The 19,282-nt window shown below is 41.5% G+C and overlaps 1 protein-coding gene across 1 annotated transcript; it reads left to right on the forward strand.

Moving 5' to 3' along the window:
• Positions 1-2,071: 2,071 nt before the first annotated feature.
• Positions 2,072-18,867, forward strand: LOC134069470 (aminopeptidase Ey-like). Its single transcript, XM_062525434.1, has 20 exons — positions 2,072-2,595; positions 3,308-3,450; positions 5,072-5,211; positions 6,371-6,497; positions 7,833-7,978; positions 8,355-8,468; positions 8,784-8,927; positions 9,284-9,349; positions 9,944-10,009; positions 10,110-10,285; positions 10,375-10,451; positions 11,221-11,348; positions 11,769-11,824; positions 12,125-12,266; positions 15,169-15,236; positions 16,049-16,168; positions 16,558-16,725; positions 17,031-17,165; positions 17,263-17,332; positions 17,725-18,867. Exons 1-20 carry the CDS (start codon positions 2,072-2,074, stop codon positions 17,875-17,877), a joined length of 2,763 nt encoding a protein of 920 aa, XP_062381418.1. The 3' UTR covers positions 17,878-18,867.
• Positions 18,868-19,282: the final 415 nt, after the last annotated feature.

Consider the following 19,282-nt stretch of genomic DNA (forward strand, 5'->3'; position numbering starts at 1 on the left):
TATATCAATACACACGGTCAAATCCAATGCATCTTCATTACAAAACCTTAATCTGATGTGGCAATGTACACTTCAAGGAACATCTTTCATCACTAGTAGGACTATTCTTGGGTACTGCCATGTCCTTTCCTCAGAAATGACATATATCAGCACTTCTGAGAAATGTTGACATGATGCAACTACAGAGGTTATTAACGTCCACACATGTCCTTCCAGTACTTTTCAAAAACTGAGAAGATGTACACATTTATTCATTCAGTTTTTTATCTACGAAGGCATGATATGGACGAACACAATAATAACTAGAAAAGCACTCAGAGAGTGCAAACCTCTGCAAAGCAAACACGACCTCCTACATCCAGACGGTGTTACGGATCACTCCCAAACATTTCAGACCTTTCCTGAAAATTTAATTAAAATCCATCCATAAGTTTTTGAGTTATCTTGCTAACAAACAGACAAACATACAAATCCCGATGAAAACATAACCTCCTTGGCAGAGGTAATGAATATTACAACCCATGCAGGTGTTGTTGGGAATCCTTGAATTTGCACAAGACAGCAACATCAAAGAACCAACATGTTTGACCATGTCTAGTGACACTTTAAAAGCTGAAGATTAACACTTCAACTTTTTTTCTTAATGGCTGCCACTGTGTAAGCAGAACTATTGATAATGCACTTCCATCACTAATGTACGTAATATATATATATGTATATATATATAATATTAAAATATATTATGATGATTCAATTACACTTTAAGGAACACAATCTTTCCACAAACAGTATTTTCCATATGAACCAGAAATTAAGTCTGTAGCGAACACCTGAAAACAACAAGAAAACAAGAAAATTAGATTTAAGATTTCAGAGAATTCATCTCACATTTTCAATCTCACCTTAAATTAAGGCACATTTTTCTTGTTCCATTGGTTGAAAAAAATGCTTGTTTTTTACATCTTAATTTAAGAGGATTTTGACTTATTTTAAGTCAAATAATCTTACAAACAGCTCAAAGTAAGTATCTTTATACTAAAAATAATACCCATTTTTTTAATATTGACATTAGATTATAACACTTGGTAAGATATCACTTTTTGCAGGGTGTATGCTATTAATAAGCATTTGGTACAGTATAAAAGAAACGAGAATCATCTAAAGCAGTGGGTGGGTCTCAATCTTTTTCAAGTTGTGACCCCCAAGAATAATCAGGAGGGTGTTCGCCACCCTCCACCTACATTTTTGTCCACAGACAATAAATTGCATCTTACCTTTACTGCTGTGCTTTTAGATCAGATATCATGCAGCATGAACTTTAAACCAAAACAATTATTTCTCACTTTTAACGCATTGTAAACATACAAACTGTAAACCTTTGTTATACACCCTAATATGGTTCCTCCACATCCTCTTTCTGGACAGATTCATTTTTGAAACAGTCGCCCAAATTATAAACATTGGCAGATACACTCTAGCATGGTTCAATTCAATTCAATTAATAATCCATGCAGGCATAGTGACATTCTGTAAGACATAACACAACATATAAGACATGGCACAACATATAGACATACAAGACAAAGTAGAACAGGACAGACAGGTGTGTGTGTGTGTGTGTGTGTGTGTGTGTGTGTGTGTGTGTGTGTGTGTGTGTGTGTGTGTGTGTGTGTGTGTGTGTGTGTGTGTGTTTGATATATTCCACATCCTCTTTCTGGACAGATTCATTTATGAAACACGTGTCACCCCTGTCTCAATACTATGACCACTTTTGACATGTTTCACAATCACAAAACCATAACAAATTTCCTAAGAACAAGGAAATGAGCCGAGCACTTAGCCGGCCTGAACATATAAAGTCGGCAGCTCATGCTCCACTTCACTTTTCACGTGCTGAGGAAGGTCTATGACCGAAACGTTGTAAATACTGTAAATATTCATGCGTAATGGACAGTGTGCGGGATTTTCTTTCACAAGTTTAACTGGGTAACCTATTCCGACGCACCTGTCTCTACAAAAGAGGTGTGCAAAAGCGTTGTGTAAACTTTTCACGTGCTTGCCACTGACCGCCATGACCAGGACGAGAGGGGCCCGCGTCAGGAAGCTTGTGGTGGTGGGGCTGGTGCTCGGGGCCGCCGTGGTGGTCACCATCATCACCCTGTCTGTGCGCTACGCCCAACAGGACGGGCCCTGGGTCCGGTACCGGCTACCGGACTCGCTCAAGCCACACCAATACAACATCACCCTGTGGCCTCGCCTGGCAAAGAACGAGCACGGCAAGTACATCTTCACTGGACACTCTACCGTGAGCTTTGAGTGCGTGAAGGAGACAGACCTGATCCTCATTCACTCCAAAAGGCTCGAGTTGAACAAGTCCAACGGGCATCACGCAACACTGACCGGACTTGGTGGTGCAGTTGCACCAACTATCAAGGCCACAGGGCTTCAGGTGACCACAGAGTACCTGGTCATCCAGCTCAATGGCAAACTAGAGGCAGGGAAGTCCTACCAACTCTATACCAGCTTCACTGGAGAACTGGCGGATGACCTGAGAGGATTTTATAGGAGTGAATACTCTGAAGAAACAGGGTTGAAGTAAGTAAAACACACTGTATTTAGACTTCAACTGAATGTGGTATGAAGGCCACAATCCACTTCTGCAATGGCCTCTTAGATTTAGCCTCAAGTCATCTGGATTCTCAACACATACTGTGCAATTTACTTGTGCCTGTTTTGTATGTTTGTCACATAACAGATACAGTGCTATGAAAAAGTATTCGCCCCCTTTCCGATTTGTTCTATTTTTGCATATTTGTCAAATTGTCACACTTACGGTAAATGTCTCAAATCATCCAACTAATTTTAATATAAGACAAACATTCGCAAACGTTCGCCTATGTCTGCGAATTTGAATGCACCTCAGGTTCTAGTTAAGTTATGTTTAGGTTCAACAGGGTTGTCAGTAATCATACCTGGGAGTCTATTGATGTTGAAGCCAATTGTGAGCTTTGTCCTAATTTGATTATCTGAAACATTTTAGTGTGACAAATATACAAAAATAGAAGAAATCAGGAAGGGAGGGAAGACTTTTTCACATTAGGCCTACACATTACTGTATGTAACTGACAGGGACAGGGACAAGAAGCAGGCGGACATTCCCACTGACACTTGTTACTGCACTCGACCTCTTTACAGTACATTTGTCCTGTCATTGTTGTTAGAATTGCTTTAAAATGTTCAAATGTTTACCATGTCGCTTTGGTTTGAAAGCGTCAGCCAAATGTGATGTAATGTAATTGGGTTCTAGAGTCCTTGCCGCAACTCAGATGGAGGCCACTGAGGCTAGGAAAGCCTTTCCCTGCTTTGACGAGCCCGCTTTGAAAGCTGTCTTTCACCTGACTCTCATCCACAGCCGCAACACTGTAGCCCTGTCCAACGGCATGAAGATTGGTGAGTTTGGCAAGCCAGCTTTATGTTAAATCAACCAACAACTCTAAGGGCCCTATACTAGTGCAATGCATAGTAACATGCGATGCAACGCTTAGTCATATTTTATACCCAGTCAGTGACTTTTTGTTTTGCATTCCACTTTTACCAACCAGGGGTGTGGAATAAGGTATGGTCTGGCCCATGATCCAAAAAAATGCTATCTTACACCCTCTGTTAAGATCCTATACTATGACTTTAGCTCAGCTTTTAACACCATCCAACCTCACATTATGGTTGAAAAGCTTATAACAATGATGGTACCAAAGGCACTCAGTTTGTTTATCCTAAACTTCTTAGAGAATAGAACACAATTTGTCAAGTTGAATGCAAGTACAAAGTCAGGTAAGATCACCACTAATACAGGTTCCCCGCAGGGTACAGTCCTATCTCCTTTTTTATTTACTATTTACACCTCAGACTACCGCCCCCTTCACCCAAGCTGTCAAGTAGTGAAATTTGCAGATGATACTGCTTTACTAGGTCTTATTAGACAGGATGATGATAGCCACTATAGAAAAGAGATAAACTCCTTTGTGGAGTATTGTGACAGTCATTTCCTAGAGCTAAATGTCAAGAAAACAAAAGAACTAGTGATAGATTTTAGAAGAAATAAGGGAACCTCGGTGGCAGTGGAAGTTAAAGGGGCAATTGTAGAGAGAGTGAATACATACAAATACCTGGGGGTTGTTTTTAATGATAAACTGACATGGTCTGACCATGTTTCATCACTGCTGCAGTCCACGTTTGTACTGTATGAGGAAGCTGAAGCTTTTTAACGTGAACTCAGAGATTATGAAGATGTTTGCAATGTCTGTGATATGCAGTGTGTGGAGCTACTGTCTTGTTGGGTGGGGAGGGAATGTGGGGGCTACTGAGAAGAAAAAGATTGATAAGGTGAACAAAAGGGCAGGAAACATGGCGGGGTTGAAAATTACTTTAGATAAAGTGTATATCAGGAGCGCTTGGAAAAAATGACCATTAAGATTATGCAGGACTCTGGTCATTCTCTCCATACTTGTCTGGAGAGCAAAATCATAGAGCGTAGTGGTCGGCTAAGAGCGCCTCCGACACGCACTAAGCGGTATGCCCTCTCCTTTATACCACAAGCCATTAGGCAGCACAATAAGCACTTTAATCATACTTTTGTAGACCTCTAATTGTGTGTCTGTCTTATGCTAATTTATTTGTGTAGGCTACTATTTTATATGTTCTAACAGTGCCTGTAACTACAGGTGCAGGTACAGTATGTCTTAGTGTACCCTCTACGGAGGCCATTTTATCTTTTTATTATGTGTTTTATTTGGGCATGACGGAGTGCACAGCAATGTAATTTCCATGTAAATGGATGAAATAAACCTTGACTTGACTTGACTTGACTTGACTTGACCTCTAAAAATTGCCGTGCACCCCGGTCTTTCAGTCTCCGGCAAATCCTTGACGGAAATTTGCTTCGCTGTCCGGTGGTCATAATAAAACTGTGATAAGGGTCCCTTAAGATCACTGAATATTTTCTCTGTCTGGTCCCTTAAGATCACTGACTATTTTCTCTGTCTCTGCCTTTCACACATGGTCCCGTCATTAGGGTCTGTTAATACCACAGTGGACGGAGTGGAGGTGTCCGTGACCACATTTGAACCGACACCAATTATGTCTTCCTACCTGGTGGCCTTCGCTGTTTGTGAATATGGCTCCATCGGAACTCCAGCAGGTGCCAAAGTCTTGGTAATATCCTCCTCAGACTTGCTCTATAGGGTCCACAGGCAGAGCGGTGTATAGAAAGAGTTTGGCTGTCTAGGGAATCCAATGGGCATCCAATGGGAATCCAATGGGCGCCATGTTGGATACCAACATCATTGATGAGAACATTTAAAGGTATACTATGCAACGTTTTTCAGTTAATCAATTCGTTCCATACTGTTATATATGATTAAATGAGTCATTACCGGTCGAACAGTGTTTTTTTTGGCCGCTCTAGTGGTCTGTAGCGGTAAAACCACACTTGCAACTTCAGGAGACACCGGGCACGCACCCATGCTCTACTCCAGGAAGTGTCATGTAAAGTCTCATGAAAAGGCACGGCAGACTAACCGATTGAGGAGTTTTGTCAAATATACACGCTAAAGCTGTAGGGGAAGCTCTGCAGAGAAATATGCAAGCATAAAACGAGCGAAAATGAAAAGTGAAAGCGAAACCGGCGATGAAATCGCCAATCCTGCATAGTATACCTTTAAATGCCTGTTATAATGGTGAAAATAAACAATTTATTTCAACATTGCATATTCACCCCATTGGATTGTGCTGTAGAGTCATCTGACATTGGTGCAAAACATGACGGAGTCGGACTAACGCGGCTATGTCCAGAGTGGCTAAATGTCTCCACCTATCCATTTTCCTATGTACTACAATTTTATCAGTTCATCTATTTTATCTTTTCTACGACAAACTTTTGTTTGCTATATTGTAGTTTATCGAATAGGTATCAATGCAATACACAAAAGCTCGGTAGGATATGTGGTATGTTTTAGGCTTTTATTGATGTCAGGTAGCAATTAATCATTACCATAACCCCATAAATGCTTCCTTTGATGCCTGCATCAGGCCTCTTATGCTTGGCTTTTAACACCAGGGAGAATGTTGGAATAAGACTCCGACTTCGTCTTTTTATCCCTAACATGGGGAATCCTTCTATATCAGTGTATTTCTTTATTTAGATTTTCAGATATTGTATACAGACTTTTTCAATTTTATTTCTGTTCATTTAGTTTATCTTCTTTCACGTCTTCTTTACAACTTCCACTTTTCAACAACCTCTCAGCCCTCTACAGCCCTGTTCATAACATGTGACTGACAACTCTTAAGACATGCTTTGTTCCACCTATAGGTTCGTGTCTGGGCCCAACGACAGGCCATCGCCGAAGGTCAGGCTGACTATGCCCTGAAGAAGGCTGCCTCCATTCTGGACTATTTGGAGAGATACTACAATGTCACATTTCCCCTCAAGAAATTAGGTGCGATTTCAAACTCAGCAGATAAGGTACTGTAGGCTGCAGGTCAGGAATGATCAGATTCATTGTCTTCTACTTGAAAGAAGGTGAAACATCTAAACCTAGCTAGGTGGAGGACACTTTTGGCAGTCTTATTCTCCACAGGGTGCAAAGAGGACTAAGTCAGTAAGACAAGAGCTGCTATAGCAAAGATATCTGTGAGATTTAAAGGTACACTATGCAACATTTTTCAGTCAATCAATTTGTTTCATACTGTTATATATGATTAAATGAGTCATTACCGGTCGAACAACGTTTTTTCCCTAGTGGTCTGTAGCAGTAGAACCACGCTTGCAATTTCAGGAGCACTCGGGACGCACCCATGGTCTAGGACAGGGGTGTCCAAACTTTTTTGGCTCAAGGGCCACATTGAGTCTTGGAAATTGACCGGTGGGCCATAACCCCCCTCCCACCCCATTGGACATGTACACAATGCAGTATACATAACATATATAATTATTTAAAAGATAATAATGAGTCATTTTGATGTAGAAAATTAATTTGTTAAGAAATACGGTTAATATGATGCTGTTTAATTCATTTAAATGGTGCACTGTCACTTTAAGACTCTTGCCGGCTCCACTCAGGTTGCTGTGCCTAATGGCTGTGCCCTCTCAACATTGCTCAGTAGTGAAACTACTATTGTTTTCGCGTTTTTCTTTTAAACATTACGTTTCTTATAAAAAGGAGATATCAGTTATCAACAATGACAAGCCAGCTGGCGCGCTCTCTCCCTTTCGTGCGCGCTCAAAGGCGTTCCCAATTACGTTATGAGTATGCAACATAACGCAAATTAGATTTGCTGCAATAGAGATTTCAAAGAGTATCATCGCTGTGTAACATGCTGTTTTGATATTGACATTGTAAACGTTCTCTAAGAAGAGTGTTAAGCAGTTTGCAGTAATGTTAACCACAACGTCGTTGCTGGAAAGAAATAGCGAACACCCAATGATAAGTGTGGCGGGCCATATCTATAATAAACTAATACATGCTCGGCGGGCCGCATTAAAGTCCCTGGCGGGCCGCAGTTGGCCCGCGGGCCGTAGTTTGGACACCCCTGGTCTAGGAAGTCTCATGTGAAGTCTCGATCATGCTCATGAGAGGCAGACTGACCGATTGAGAAGTTTCGTAAAATATACACGCTAGAGCTGTAGGGGAAGCTCTGCAGAGAAATATGCAAGCATAAAATGAGCGAAAACGAAAAGTGAAAGCGAAACCGTCGATGAAATCGATGTTTGTCCGTATGCATGTCTGCCTTTGCTTCATTGGGTCTGTTTTTCTCCATCTGCCCTGTTCCAGACCATGTAGCTCTGCCTGCTATGGACGCTACGGCGATGGAGAACTGGGGCCTGGTAACGTACAGCAAAAATGTCCTTGTGCGCACTCAGTCGGCGTTCGGACGACATTTTTCAGTTGGTGTCATAGCCCATGAGCTGGGTCACATGGTAAGGATGGGTGGTGTAATGTGTAGTGGTTAAGGAGCTGGGTTAGCATGCAGCGCCCTGACATGACACGGGATCGATTCCAGACTTCCACCCTTGTCTCTTTGAGCAGGGCACTTAACCCCAAGTTGGTCTGGGAACAACTGTAATATAATTGACATACTGTATGGACGTAGCTTTGGATTGAAGCTAAATGAATACATTTAGAGCCGCGTCATGCTCAGTTGTATACAGGTGGACGTTAATGGTCATACTTCACGTCATATGTTTACAGTGGTTTACTGGTGGATGTTAATGGCTATACTTCACATCATATGTTCAGTATACAGTGGTTTACAGGTGGACGTTAATGGCTAAACTTCACGTCATATGTTTGCAGTGGTTTGGGAACCTGGTTACGATGAAATGGTGGAATGACATATGGCTGAACGAAGCCTTCGCCACCTACGTCTCCCGTCTGGTCGCAGCCATGACTGAGCCACATGATGAACTGGTGTGTTGGTTGGTCACACTTTGATTGCATGATAAGCATAAAGATGTAGTGCTCTACAGTGTTGCTTGAAAGTTTGTGTACCCATGCTAATGTTGACTAAAAAGAGGAATAAAAAAGATTGTCTTTTGAAAATTGACCTTAATGCCTTAATTTACAAAATAAGGAAATATCCACCAATTTTCTTTGTGATTGAATGATGTATCATAAATGAGTAAAATACAGGGTGCATAAGTATACACACCCATTTGTTAAATTCCCATAGAGGCAGAATACAGTCAATGATAGATTGTTGTTTTCTTTTTTAATATTTGACAGAGAGACACAATGCTCTGGTATGATATGAAATTAGTGTTTGAGATGGATGCTAGAACCAACTCAAAGCCTCTTGCCTACCCAGAGGAAGAGATCAACACCCCAACAGAGATAAGCCAGCTTTTTGGCCCCATCGCCTATGACAAAGTAAGCCCTGAGTAGGCCACATCCCTTACACCAGGCTCTTGTAATCAACTGGAAACCTCCACACAATCCTACCTTAAAATTCTACTGAGATCACTCTGTATCAAATCAGTGAAAGTTCCATTCTTACTCTGTTTTGCAAATGAGGAATCCCATATATGAAGGAAATAACATTGGCCGGGTTTCCCAGATTCGTTAAGAAGCTCTTGAGTGCTAAGAACTTCTTAGGAGCGTTCTTAAAACGTTCTTAGAGCGCTCCTAAGAAGTTCTTAGCACTTAAGAGCTTCTTAACGAATCTGGGAAACCCGGCCAATGTAATTAACACAATTTAAAGTGTGCCTGTGTATATTGTATGACAGGGGGCATGTGTGCTGAAGATGCTTTCAGAGTTTCTGACAGAGGCAGTCTTTTCCAAAGGTCTGAGTGTAAGTCTGAGGAAAAAGAAAATCCCTCACATCTTCATATTTCCCTCATGCTACATAACATTAAGGTGACCAGATGTCTGAGACCAAAACCGGGGACATAATCCCAAAAATGTGGAAAATTCGGGGACATTTTCAGTTTGACTATCAATCTAAACGGGGACTGTCCCCTGAAACCGGGGACGTCTGGTCACCCTACATAACATGCAACTTATAACTGCATAAGGAATGCAAGATAGTAATCACAACTAAACCACCAGGACTAGCTACACACCTTTATGATGATACCAAATGAAGTTTAAAGTTTTAACAAAGTTTAAATTTGAACATGAAACATTTCAGTGTCTAGTGCCCAAATTGAATTGTCATTTCAATTGTCACTATTAGCCACGGCTTATACATTGATTTTTGCAAAATTGCTTGAGCTGTAAGGTTATGGGGACAGATAATATGGCATTAACTTATACTTTATCATATATTACATGTCGTGAACTGTAATGTACATTATATTTCAGAAATGTTTACCTGTGTGCTGTGCTGTCACTATGTTGCATGAAGTGTATTCAGCGAAACTTTTAAAAAAATCTCTCTTCACAGAACTACCTTCATGCATTCGCATACCAAAACACAATGACCACAGACCTCTGGGAACATCTACAAGCTGTGAGCTGTCTACAAACTTAATATCCATCCACACTTAAATAAATGATGCAAATAGAAAAAGAGCTTCATTTGACCCCAGTTTACTCACTGTTTCCGAAAGGAGGTGGACCGTTCTCCTGCTCTGAAACTTCCGGGCACCATCCCGGAGATCATGAACCCTTGGGTCTTCCAGATGGGCTTCCCTGTCGTCACCATAGATACCACAACAGGAACCATCAGCCAAAAACACTTCCTGACTGACTCGGACTCAGTGGTGGAGAGACCCTCCATCTACAAGTAAGGGGCAGAGTTGCTCTCGACTTTGACAGGTTTCCTATCTACCGTACTGTACACCATATAACACTTGTCATGACACCTGATTTCAGTTACGAGTGGTTCGTGCCCATAACATGGAAGCGTAATGGAACGATACAGGAGCGGAAATGGCTGCTTTCCAAGTCAGGTAATTGCAGCACTTCTGTGACTTAGGTGACAGAGCGTATGCAAGTTGTGGCGTTTTAGGCCAACCTATAGCATCTTAAAGGAATGATGCAGAATAACAAAGGGGTCCATTTGGAAGGAAACACGTGTTAATTGGAATAGTTTTGAACTAGAATGTGTTCTGGATTAACCTAAAATGGCTTCCAGTGAAAGTCTAATAAGCATGGAAACAAATCACTGTTTACAGTGTGGAGAGGGTTCCTGGAGACAAATCAAATCATTGTTAACTTTGTAAGTGTACAGAGAGGTTATGATCAGGACCGTTTATGACGCCAGTGCATTACCTTATCTCCTTCTCAAGGCACCACATCTTGAGATGTCTGTACAAGTTGGGGGGGGCGCTGTGGCGCAACAGGCGCTCATGCCAGATACAGGTGCGAGTGCCCACGGGGACCCAGGTTCAAATCCGACCCGTGGTCGTGTCCCGATCCCACCCCTTGTCTCTCTCCCACTCGCTTACTCTTCACTGTCCTGTCATAAAGGCAAAAGAAGTCTGTACAAGTTGATTTATGAATGGATGCAAAAATGAGAGGAGTTTGTGTAGTCTTAAAATGCACAAATACATAGATGTTCATGAAGTCATGGCCTCGCTGAAAACTCCTCTGATTAAAGTTGATGTCAGTGAATGCATATGATGGCGAGTTTGTGTACCGGTATGTTTACACACACACACACACACACATATGTAACAGACAAATAACCTTTAGCAATCAATGTTTATAAAATCTTAGATGTGCACGAGCCAATGAAGACTTCAGAATGGATTCTGGCCAACCTGAATGTAGATGGATTCTACAGAGTGAACTATGACGATGGCAACTGGGAACGGCTTTCTGCAGAGCTACAAAGTGACAGCAAGGTAGGCCTACACAAACTGAAGAAAGCTTTGAGCGGAAAAAGTCATTGACATGAATGAAAAGAAACATTTTGTGATTTATCTGAATATTGAAAACAAAACCTTTCCACACATCATAGTATTTTACTGCTCCTTTGGTCATGTTGATTTGTTGATTTGCTTTGTATTTTCCTGTTTAGTGTACTGTATGTTGTGTGTGGTGTATTAAGCTGCTGGGACCTTGAATTTCCCCTTAGGGATCAATAAAGTATCTATCTATCTATCTATCTATCTATCTATCTATCTATCAACAGTTTTCTGTCCAGGTTGGTGTACGTGTGTATGGGCGTATGTGTTTGATTTTTTTTTCCGTTTGCTGTGTGTGTGTGTGTGTGTGTGTGTGTGTATGGGTGTGTGTGTGTGTGTGTTTGTGTTTGTGTGTAGGCAATTCCAGTCCTCAACCGGGCTCAGATTATAGATGATGCATTTCACCTGGCCCAGTAAGTTTTTTGCATTTTTTATTCATTTAAGGTGCTATGTGGAGATTGTTTTGGTTAAAAACAGTCCGAAATTGTAACAGCAACAGATTGTGACGTTAGCATGCAAAACAGTTAGCAGCTTGTAATACCACTTTACACCACCTGAAGCGCTGACTCAAATACATTACAAATGTCATGTTGCTGCATTCAAACCAACTCAAATCCTAAAGAATGACACATCGATCTTTAAATCAAAGATGATCTGCAGCATGCAACATCTTTCTTCGGTCATCTGCTAACATGAATCATGTTCTCTTTTAGGGCAAATATGACTGACATAGTCCTGGCTCTGAAAACAACACAGTACCTGACAAAAGAGACAGACTACGCACCATGGGAATCAGCTCTACTTGGCCTAGAACCTCTGATTCACATGCCCCCCCACATACACAGAGCTACACAGGTCAGTATTTCCTTTAGAGTCCCTGGGGCCCCAGCTGTGTGCAACTGCTGGGGCATCTGCACCGTACGCCGGTGTACCATGTTATCTTGTGATCAGTTCAGATTGTGATATTTGCATAAAATCACTGAATATTCAACAAGAACCCTCCCTACTTGTTAACAGCGCTCTGCTCTGCCTCCGCCCCTCGAGTGCTGGAGATTCACATTTTCAGGAAGCTGCAGTGAGCGAGATAATTGGGAATAAAGATCTTGCCAAAAAATGCCGACATCACCGATTCATGCAGGTGTGCTTAAGCATAATCCACACAAGATGCTCTAGAAAAAGGAATTGTTCAAGTAGGCTAAAACAACAGGGTTTTGTTGGGTTTCGAACATGAGTCTCGCGTGGGCAAAATGGTCCACCTGCAGCATCTTTACCACTGCACTACGGTAAGCACTGTACAAATGTGAGCTAGCATAGCTTATTATACTGAAATCATGACGTCCACGTTAAGTGGGATGGCTCATGACATGAGCAAACACAGGAATGCAAGCCTTAAATAATACAGATTTATGTCATAGGCTACAGTAACAACAAACGGGCATGACCTCATTCCAGACGTTGTTCATTTTGAGGGACAGAAACACGTTATCTAATGCAAAAAACATGAAGATCACTGGGCCTCGAACTGCTCATTAAAACGTCAAGATTTGCAATTGTACGCCCTTACTCGATTGCGCCACAAATCTGCTGCAATGAAGTTAGGATATTTAATACATGGTGGTCTTCCCAATAAATGAATAGCTATAGGCCCTATGTTATGTTGTGACAAAGTTTGTCAGCCGATCAATATTTAAGTATAGCTTCCGTTCATTAGCAATACATCTGAAGAATGTTTTGCAACAGGCTACGAGCAGCATAGCCTTTTAAAAATCTGTTCGAGATAAGCATGACATTCTGTGAGATGATTCACAATTTAACAATGAAATGATCACATTTTTGCCTTACTTGTTCATTTCACCCCAAAAACAGAATAAAGTGGTAGGGATCATGCCTGTTTAGGCTAGTTGAAGCAAGATGAGCCTACTTTAGGCTATGTTTCGAGACTTGCATGCCCATGTTAAATTGTGATATCACCAGTTAACATAGGCGTATATTTCTCACAGTATGTTAACCTGTGTTAACTTTGACTAAAAGCCCAATAAATAGTTAAAAATCACCCTGTTTTTTCCAGCAGCTCAAAGTGTAGGGGTATAAGCCACTCTAGATAGGATATTTTTGTTCACGACATCCACGGTTCGAATCCAGCCATCGCCAGGTAGCTAGGCTACATTGTTTCATTTAATTTTTTGCTATTAGCATAGCATGTGTCGTAGGCTATTTGTGTGATTAATGCTTAGACGAACATGTATTAGACTTAAACTGGTGATGCTTTCAGCCATATGCTATCCATTATTTTCTCTCACTTGCAAGCATTTTGTGAAAATACAAACTCTAAGGGGCGGAGGCAGAGCAGAACGCGTTTAAGAAGTAGGCAGGGCCTTTTTGAATATTCACTGATGTTATGCAAATATCACCAGTTAACATGAAAACCAGTCAAACTAGAACACCGGCGACCCAGGTTCGATTCGTGCCCCATGATCATTTCCGGATCCTACCCCTGCTCTCTCTACCATTCGCTTTCTGTCACTCTCCACTGTCCTATATCGTTAAATGCATAAAATGCCCAAATTTATACTTAAAAAAAAAAGAAGAATCCCTTGGAAATGAAACATTGCAGTAACTGACATAGTTGAAAAGGCTCAGAGGGCCAATAAAGGTTGGCTAGACTGTCCGTAATTCTGGTAAAAAGGAAGGAGGTTTTTTTTAACAGAGAGCTAGCCAAATTACAATGCTTATTTTGAGTTTCAAATTTTAACTGCCACCATAATATTTCTTGAGCTACGCATGCTTACAAAGAAAAGCATGTATGGAAGGACCCATAACAGGCTGTGATTTATGTCTATAGCACACATGAAAGTCTATGAGTTAATGGGCCCAAATTCGGAGGGGATATTAGGTAGTGGCTTAGCGTAGAAATCTAGACGCCCCCGGGCAATCACATCGTGTTTAGAGTTGGTAGGCGGGCTTAACATAATGATGACTGACATGCGACCAGAAGTTGCAACCAACCATTAAGCATCCTGCTACTTAAAAACAAGACGATGATTCGTTTAGCGCTATGCTATTGCGAGGAGAGGGAATTTGAAAGACAGCCGTTAACACCTAGCCTCGCGAGCCATCCACGTACTTCCGGCCAAGGATTGCCTCCACTACGAGTCTGGCCGTGCTCCTCTGTGGAGCATTCTGCTCGGTAGAATTGTAACAGAACGCCCCCCCTCCAGAAAGCAGCCAATAAACGAAGAGACGGGTTGGTGGGGGCGAAAGGGGGAGGGCGCTCGTGACGATGACGTTAAACGCCTGCGCTATGTTGTTATGAGTAACTATCGCCGATTGGGTGAGAGCTGTCCAATCAATTCAAACCAGAACTGGGCGTTACTTCCCGCTTCCTGCAAGCGCTTCAGAGCAAAGAAATGCCAGACCATAATACGAAATGAAATGGTTGTATTATGGGATGGTTAGGACCAGGCTAGTTAACACCACCCCTCCGATTGAGTCCTGCTATGGAGAGTTCCCAGACCCCACATCTGGGTCTAGCTCGCTAGGCTATTAGTGGCTAGCTACTGTATGTCAAGGCGGGTACTCTGAAATGGGCGAGACGTCTCCGCTGAAGTGGACTTGAATTGACCAATCACATGTAACCAGTGTTAAATTCTGATCTATCTATATATTTTGTATTAGTTAACAATGAATTAACTCAAAATGATGTGCGCTTGAATGTTTATGTATCCGTATGAACATTCTCTCTTCACATCTGTTTCAGAAATACATCAAGAAACAAGTTGAATCCATTTTTATGCACATCAAGAATGCTGCTGTGAACGGGACAAAGTAAAGCTATTCATTTTATTATCTCCAGATGGACAAAACAATATGGTTAGCAGTAAATAAAGTATTGCTGTAGGATGATGCTCAAATTATTCAGTAGAGCAGATAAGGGAAATCATTCAAGTGGATTGTGGTCAGGTTATATACAATTATTATTCAGGGCCCTTATTCACAAAGAATTTTAAGGCTAAAAGTAGCTATATCAGGCGAATTTAGGAGAAACCCCTAAAAATAATGGGCGTGTCACTCCTAACTTTAGGACTCCTAATTTTTTTCACTAAAAGTTATTCACAAAGCATTTTAAACCTAAAAGGAGCTCCTAAGTCTAGGACAGCTTCAAAGAACTCGAGAGGACTTCTAACTCACTAAGACCTATTCACAAACCGCTTTTAGTGGCATTTCACGTCGCAATGTTTTGGAATGAATGTGCGGTTACAGGAGCTGTCATGCAAGGGAATAATTGTGCATGGCAACTAAGGATGCAAATGCAGTAATGCCACCGACAACCAAAACCACCATTTCATGCAAACTAAATGTAACGTCTCATCGTGCCTAAATTGCCTGAATGTAGGTTACGTGTTTTCATACAGATTAATTTAAAACATGTTGCAAATACTGCTCCAGTCCGTAGTGTTTCATTATGCCTAGGCTATTTGCACCCATCACCATCAAATGTACATATGAAAACCTTTCTGTGCTGTCATGTTTGTTCATAGATTATGATGCAAAAGACATTATTCGGATATGACAGAAAGCAAAATGGCCATCATGTTTGTTTTTGAATAATAAAGTTTAATTCACAACTTTGCATGTAGGGATTTTATCTTTGTCCAAAAGAGAATCTTCGACATAGCCTGTAGAGTGGGTTTGGAAGGCTGTACTGACCTGGCTCGGGCCTGGTTCCAAGAGTGGATGAACAATACCCTGGAGAACCCGTGAGTGCTGCGCCCTGTTCTATGTTCTCCGTGTTCTCCATGTGCAGTGCCCTGAGAACATACAGTATGTCATCAAACAATGTGTTTTTTTCACTGTGTTTAGCTGTGTATATGCAGACACACACACATACATCGGATCGTTGGTCTGATCGGTTGAAGGACTATCCAAGCGCACAGAGTTATTTGAACGATGCCCACGCATCACGCCTCTTGTGCAGTAGAAACAAAGCACAGCATCCCCATGCTATAATGTTCAATCTTAAAAGATTGAGTTTAGTATGTATGGTGATAGCTAGACTACTAACTTGTGCCTCTCTAGCCCGTTGTCAGAGACAACATTATTATGTACTCCACAAGTGAGTGCAATTAAATGTGTATGTCTTCTTCAGGATCCCTTACATGTTGGAGTATATTGTGTACTGTCATGGCGTCGCCACTGGGGGGCAGAAGGAGTGGGACTTTGTCTGGGGCACACTGAGAAACACAAGTGATGAGTATAAGCAGTCAGGACTGACCTATGGTCTGTCCTGCACTAAAGACCCCGGGATGCTCAACAGGTGTGTGTGTGTGTCTGTGTGTGTGTATGTGTATGTGTGTGTGTGTGTGTGTGTGTGTGTGTGTGTGTGTGTGTGTGTGTGTGTGTGTGTGTGTGTGTGTGTGTGTGTGTGTGTGTGTGTGTGTGTGTGTGTGTGTGTGTGTGTGTGTATAGTATGTATCTGTATGTGTGTGTGTGTGTGTGTGTGTGTGTGTGTGTGTGTGTGTGTGTGTGTGTGTGTCTGTCTGTCTGTCTGTCTGTCTGTGTTCTTGACAAAAAAAAAATGTGTTCATAAGTGACTTAATGATTTTGGTTGGTTGATTTTAGGACTCTACAGAACTTACTAGACCCCTCCATGGGCAATAGTCTAGCCCATCGCATTGAGAATATTTCTTACCTTGAGCATTTCCAGCCGCTGCTGTGGGACTACATCAGAGCCAACATGATGGCCATCTTTAACGAGTGAGCATTATTTGTCTCCTAAATATTTGCTTGGAATTTGTATTGTTATTTATTGATTTTAGTGACTCACAATGCGTGTGTGTTTTGTACTCCACAGTGAAAGTGATTACTCATATATGATTGGGGAAGTGACTCAGAGATTCTACACTGAGCTTGAGCTCAAACAGGTGCTGTGTGTGTGTGTGTGTGTGTGTGTGTGTGTGTGTGTGTGTGTGTGTGTGTCGGTGATCGATTTTTGCATTTTGAATAGAAATTGAAATGTGTCTTAATGAGTTAGGAGTCCTCTCGACTTCTTGTAAGCCGCCCCAGACTTAAATGCTACTAAAATGCTTCATGAATTGCTCTTAGTCAAAAAGATTCTTAAGTTACGAGTGACACGCCCATTATTTGTAGGAGTTTCTCCTAAATTCGGCTGTTAGGAGCTACTTGAAAATTCTTTGTGAATATGCAGGTATTGTTCTGCAGGTTCTTGACCTTTGAGTGAGATCAGTAGATCCGGTATATGTTCCGTTATGCAGGTTCTAATTCACCTTTGTGGTTCTCCTCCTCCCAAACACAGCTGCTGGACTTCAAAGCGGCACTGCAGGCGGCAGGCTTCAGCTCAGTGGCCAAAGATGTCCATGAGGCCACGGAGAGGACGAAGGCCCAAGTGAAATGGATGGACGAGAATCAAGAAAAGATGATCCAGTGGTTGACCTCAGCAGCAAATTAGCAAATTAAGACAAAACAAATTAACAAAACAAATTAAGTTAAAGAGGAACTATGCAGGATTGGCGATTTCATCTCTGGTTTCGGTTTCGTTGTTCGTTTTCGCTCGTTTTATGCTTGCATTTTCTCTGCAGAGCTTCCCCGACAGCTTTAGCGTGTATATTTATACATGTATAGGCTATATTTAAATATATAAATTGCAAGTGTGGTTCTTCGTCTCAGACTTCCAGATGTAAACAAAGAGCGATCGTCTTCTGCAGAAAGTTGCATAGGGTCTCTTTAAAGCTTGGCAACCCTTGGCAGGATCAGCTACATTTCCCCCTCTGCTGGAGAAAGTGTACTGTTCATGCTGTCTCTTATTACTGTAACTGTGAAAAAAAGTAACGGGACGGTAAGTCTTAAAGTTGCCAGGTTGGTTTTCAGCCTGGGGAGGCCAGGGGGAGGGCACTCATGGGGAAAGCCACCATTTTCACCGGAACAGATCATTTAATCATCCAAATGATTTCTAAACGGGTTTGTTACGTTGAAATGGTTGCCAAGTCCCCTTTAACATTTAGTTCATTCATTTAAAGCTGAGGTTGGCAAGAATGTTTTAATCATAGTCACTGAATCCAACAGTATGCTCCGACAGAACATAAATCAGCCGGTTTTAGTAAAAAAACCACGTTTTGTTTTGCAAAAATTCACCGCTCTCGATTCTTGTGATCCAATAAGCGCAGGGCTGTGTGGTCATTGGCATACCTGACTGTCAATCACAGTTCGTGCACAGTCACTAACAAGCATAACCTCGATGGGAGGGTGCTCGGTGGTAGTGGGGGAGGGGCATGAGATACGTTCAAAATGTTGGCTACGTCCCCTCAATCTGCCAGCCCTGCCAACTGCAGCTTTAATTCATCAATTAACTATAAACTTACTTTACAGCAAAGTCAAAAGAGGTTCCTTGTTATCAAATTAGTTTGATACATTGTGTTCTAGTTGTCTACTGTGTATTATCATTAAAACTATAATAACAGATTTCTATCTATTGTTCAAAAGAAAACATGTAAATTGTGGTGTTAATTGATCATTGATATTCAAGATATTAAAAACATTTAGCATCCATACAAGCACATGCACACACAGAGACTGACCCAGAGAGGAAGAATGGGGCATAATATATGTCTACAATATTTGTTACTTTGGACAAAAATAACATAAACTTAAACAGAAGTGATGAGATAAGTGCCTGGGTGATGGAACACACAGCTGTAAACAAAACCAGCATAACGCCCACATTCTTATCTTCTACTGTTCCCTACAGAAGTAACTATAATCAAACAGAACTGGTCTGATTGGTTGAAGGACCCGAACATCTTAAAAGTTGCCATGTGTTGGTTGGTTGCCGTCTTTAGAATGTCTTTAGAAAATCT

Source organism: Sardina pilchardus, chromosome 21 (genome assembly GCF_963854185.1).
Source record: "Sardina pilchardus chromosome 21, fSarPil1.1, whole genome shotgun sequence".
Classification (NCBI taxonomy): Eukaryota; Metazoa; Chordata; class Actinopteri; order Clupeiformes; family Clupeidae; genus Sardina; species Sardina pilchardus.